Source organism: Notothenia rossii (genome assembly GCF_949606895.1).
Source record: "Notothenia rossii genome assembly, chromosome: 4".
NCBI lineage: Eukaryota > Metazoa > Chordata > Actinopteri > Perciformes > Nototheniidae > Notothenia > Notothenia rossii.
The window spans coordinates 96,213,920-96,218,919 of record NC_136902.1 but is presented as its reverse complement, the minus strand read 5'-3'; the positions used below and the strand labels follow the sequence as shown (position 1 = coordinate 96,218,919).

General features: G+C 45.5%; 1 protein-coding gene across 1 annotated transcript in view; it reads left to right on the top strand.

Moving 5' to 3' along the window:
- The window catches only part of rnf168 (ring finger protein 168), a 16,578-nt gene extending 12,922 nt beyond the window's left edge, over positions 1-3,656 (top strand). The window contains exon 7 of the mRNA XM_079679708.1: positions 3,497-3,656. Within this exon, the coding sequence (XP_079535834.1) occupies positions 3,497-3,584 (88 nt within the window). The 3' untranslated portion in view covers positions 3,585-3,656. The remainder of the gene's footprint in view (positions 1-3,496) is intronic.
- Positions 3,657-5,000: the final 1,344 nt, after the last annotated feature.

The following is a 5,000-nucleotide window of genomic DNA, read 5'->3' as shown; positions in this document are numbered from 1 at the left end:
TGAAACTGTCTCTGAGTCTGGTGGTTTTAGGACCTGAAACTGTTCCTGAGTCTGGTGGTTTTAGACCTGAAACTGTCCCTGAGTCTGGTGGTTTTAGTCCTGAAACTGTCCCTGAGTCTGGTGGTTTTAGTCCTGAAACTGTTCCTGAGTCTGGTGGTTTTAGTCTTGAAACTGTCCCTGAGTCTGGTGGTTTTAGTCTTGAAACTGTCCCTGAGTCTGGTGGTTTTAGTCCTGAAACTGTCTCTGAGTCTGGTGGTTTTAGTCCTGATGCTGTCTCTGAGTCTGGTGGTTTTAGTCCTGAAACTGTCTCTGAGTCTGGTGGTTTTAGTCCTGAAACTGTCCCTGAGTCTGGTGGTTTTAGACCTGAAACTGTCTCTGAGTCTGGTGGTTTTAGTCCTGAAACTGTCCTCTGAGTCTGGTGGTTTTAGACCTGAAACTGTCTCTGAGTCTGGTGGTTTTAGTCCTGAAAACTGTCTCTGAGTCTGGTGGTTTTAGTCCTGAAACTGTCCCTGAGTCTGGTGGTTTTAGTCCTGAAACTGTCTCTGAGTCTGGTGGTTTTAGTCCTGAAACTGTCTCTGAGTCTGGTGGTTTTAGACCTGAAACTGTCTCTGAGTCTGGTGGTTTTAGTCCTGAAACTGTCTCTGAGTCTGGTGGTTTTAGTCCTGAAACTGTCTCTGAGTCTGGTGGTTTTAGTCCTGAAACTGTCTCTGAGTCTGGTGGTTTTTAGTCCTGAAACTGTCCCTGAGTCTGGTGGTTTTAGTCCTGAAACTGTCTCCTGAGTCTGGTGGTTTTAGTCCTGAAACTGTCTCTGAGTCTGGTGGTTTTAGTCCTGAAACTGTCTCTGAGTCTGGTGGTTTTAGTCCTGAAACTGTCTCTGAGTCTGGTGGTTTTAGTCCTGAAACTGTCCCTGAGTCTGGTGGTTTTAGTCCTGAAACTGTGTCTGAGTCTGGTGGTTTTAGTCCTGAAACTGTCTCTGAGTCTGGTGGTTTTAGTCCTGAAACTGTCTCTGAGTCTGGTGGTTTTAGACCTGAAACTGTCTCTGAGTCTGGTGGTTTTAGTCCTGAAACTGTCCCTGAGTCTGGTGGTTTTAGACCTGAAACTGTCCCTGAGTCTGGTGGTTTTAGTCCTGAAACTGTCTCTGAGTCTGGTGGTTTTAGACCTGAAACTGTCTCTGAGTCTGGTGGTTTTAGTCCTGAAACTGTCTCTGAGTCTGGTGGTTTTAGACCTGAAACTGTCTCTGAGTCTGGTGGTTTTAGTCCTGAAACTGTCCCTGAGTCTGGTGGTTTTAGTCCTGAAACTGTCCCTGAGTCTGGTGGTTTTAGACCTGAAACTGTCCCTGAGTCTGGTGGTTTTAGTCCTGAAACTGTCTCTGAGTCTGGTGGTTTTAGTCCTGAAACTGTCTCTGAGTCTGGTGGTTTTAGACCTGAAACTGTCCCTGAGTCTGGTGGTTTTAGACCTGAAACTGTCCCTGAGTCTGGTGGTTTTAGTCCTGAAACTGTCTCTGAGTCTGGTGGTTTTAGTCCTGAAACTGTCTCTGAGTCTGGTGGTTTTAGACCTGAAACTGTCCCTGAGTCTGGTGGTTTTAGTCCTGAAACTGTCCCTGAGTCTGGTGGTTTTAGTCCTGAAACTGTCCCTGAGTCTGGTGGTTTTAGACCTGAAACTGTCCCTGAGTCTGGTGGTTTTAGTCCTGAAACTGTCCCTGAGTCTGGTGGTTTTAGACCTGAAACTGTCCCTAAGTCTGGTGGTTTTAGTCCTGAAACTGTCTCTGAGTCTGGTGGTTTTAGTCCTGAAACTGTCCCTAAGTCTGGTGGTTTTAGTCCTGAAACTGTCTCTGAGTCTGGTGGTTTTAGACCTGAAACTGTCCCTGAGTCTGGTGGTTTTAGTCCTGAATCTGTTCCTGAGTCTGGTGGTTTTAGACCTGAAACTGTCCCTGAGTCTGGTGGTTTTAGACCTGAAACTGTTCCTGAGTCTGGTGGTTTTAGACCTGAAACTGTCTCTGAGTCTGGTGGTTTTAGTCCTGAAACTGTTCCTGAGTCTGGTGGTTTTAGACCTGAAACTGTCCCTGAGTCTGGTGGTTTTAGTCCTGAAACTGTCTCTGAGTCTGGTGGTTTTAGTCCTGAAACTGTCCCTGAGTCTGGTGGTTTTAGTCCTGAAACTGTCCCTGAGTCTGGTGGTTTTAGTCCTGAAACTGTCTCTGAGTCTGGTGGTTTTAAACCTGAAACTGTTCCTGAGTCTGGTGGTTTTAGTCTTGAAACTGTTCCTGAGTCTGGTGGTTTTAGTCCTGAAACTGTCTCTGAGTCTGGTGGTTTTAGACCTGAAACTGTCCCTGAGTCTGGTGGTTTTAGTCCTGAAACTGTCCCTGAGTCTGGTGGTTTTAGTCCTGAAACTGTCCCTGAGTCTGGTGGTTTTAAACCTGAAACTGTTCCTGAGTCTGGTGGTTTTAGTCCTGAAACTGTCCCTGAGTCTGGTGGTTTTAGTCCTGAAACTGTCCCTGAGTCTGGTGGTTTTAGACCTGAAACTGTCCCTGAGTCTGGTGGTTTTAGTTCTGAAACTGTCCCTGAGTCTGGTGGTTTTAGACCTGAAACTGTCCCTGAGTCTGGTGGTTTTAGTTCTGAGTGTCCCTGAGTCTGGTGGTTTTAGACCTGAAACTGTCTCTGAGTCTGGTGGTTTTAGACCTGAAACTGTCCCTGAGTCTGGTGGTTTTAGTCCTGAATCTGTCCCTGAGTCTGGTGGTTTTAGTCCTGAAACTGTCCCTGAGTCTGGTGGTTTTAGTTCTGAAACTGTCCCTGAGTCTGGTGGTTTTAGTCCTGAAACTGTCCCTGAGTCTGGTGGTTTTAGTCCTGAAACTGTCTCTGAGTCTGGTGGTTTAGACCTGAAACTGTCCCTGAGTCTGGTGGTTTTAGTCCTGAAACTGTCCCTGAGTCTGGTGGTTTTAGTCCTGAAACTGTCCCTGAGTCTGGTGGTTTTAGTCCTGAATCTGTCCCTGAGTCTGGTGGTTTTAGTCCTGAAACTGTCCCTGAGTCTGGTGGTTTTAGTCCTGAAACTGTCTCTGAGTCTGGTGGTTTTAGACCTGAAACTGTCCCTGAGTCTGGTGGGTTTAGTCCTGAAACTGTCCCTGAGTCTGGTGGGTTTAGTCCTGAAACTGTCCCTGAGTCTGGTGGTTTTAGACCTGAAACTGTCCCTGAGTCTGGTGGGTTTAGTCCTGAAACTGTCCCTGAGTCTGGTGGTTTTAGACCTGAAACTGTCTCTGAGTCTGGTGGTTTTAGTCCTGAAACGTTCTCTGAGTCTGGTGGTTTTAGTCCTGAAACTGTCTCTGAGTCTGGTGGTTTTAGTCCTGAAACTTTTCCTGAGGCAGCAGACAGAACAGATTGTTGCTGGGGCGATGGGAGTATTTATAATCCTGAGGGCTTTCTTCCTTTGCCGCTGGGTGTAGAGGTCTTCCATGGATGGATTGATGATGATGATGGTGCTGAAGATTATGTTGTATCTGTTTCAGGTTCTTGTGTCCTCTCCCTGCTCACAGCAGCTCATCAGACGGCAGCTTCATGTCCAACAAGGTAAACCCGTCCAGAGGTAGACATTAAGGGTAAAATTGTATTTTCACTGGCCCCCCCATTGTAACCACTGGCCCGGAGCATTCGTCCAAAACAAATCGACTAATAATGAAGAAAATGAACACATTTGTTGCAGTAGTAATTTATGCACTAAATACATTACTACTTGTACTACAACATTTGAATCATCAGTTCTTCCTAATTTTCCTCAATTGTTCATATTTGGTTTATTAAAATAATGATATTGTGGTCATTGTTCAAAAATGTCTGCTATTATTATGAGTATTATTATTTGTATAAAGCGCTTTCTGTCTTCCTGTCATCAGGAGTTAGAAAGGTAATGGCTAATAGATTAGATTATAACCTTCATTCTCCTAAAACTGCTTGGACATTTCCCTAAAGCCAATACCTTTATATTGTCTACTCTTCACTTCCTGTCAGCATAGATCGGCATCGATGTACAGAGCCGACAGAAGACCTTGTTTATATGGGCATCATATTGAGAGGTGCAGTGACGCGTCCTAAAAATCAGGAAGTAAGCTGCTGGTTCCCTCGACAAAAAGCAATGGGATTTTCTCCACAGGGGTTTTGGAAAATAGCTGGAAATAAGGTCTGTGGAAAACAAACCTGTTTGATAAATGCACGTTTTGTTCAGCCCGGATAATCTCCACATGTCTACCCTACTTTTATAATGTTGGAATAATAAATCTAATGGATAGATTATAAAGGGTTTTAGGACGCGTCACTGCACCACTAGTCACTAGTCACTCCCTGTCACTCTCCTTTAACTCCTCCGGTGACTTTCTTTTATTTGAAGATAGTTTTTTGCCCGGCGCTTGGCCGGTTACCGCTGGTATTAAAAAACATTTGGCGAATGGTTAGGTGGCGCGATAGTCTGTAGTGAAGGAGCGCGCTCCCGCTCACGGGAGCCTGCTCGCGCTGCGCTCCGCAGCAAACAGCTGTTTGCTTTCACCCAACAACGACAACCGCCTCACAAAAACGCTTTGTTGTATATATTTTAAGCGGGCAAGTGGAAAGTACGTTATGCTGGCCTGGGGAGTCTAAATAGTGCTTCCGGGCCAGCGGGCCATTTATAATGTCGAGCCCTGCCGTCTGCCTTCATCTGGCATCAATAATCATATACATACAGTGTGCACAATTATTTGGCAATTGAGTATTTTGACCACAATTTTAAAGCCATTTTTCCAGCTCCAAGCTATATGCACTTGAGTGCCTATTGGATTCAAGCATATCAGGTGATCTGTATTTGTGTAATGAGGGAGGGTGTGGCCTAAGGAGATCAACACCCTATATTGAGGTGACCATAATTATTATGCAACGTCTTTTCCTCAGGCATGATGGGCCAGAAAAGGGGATTTAACTGATATTGTGTCTTTAGAGATGCAACCGCGCCAAGTCTTTAACGATGCGACCCTCGCCAAGTCT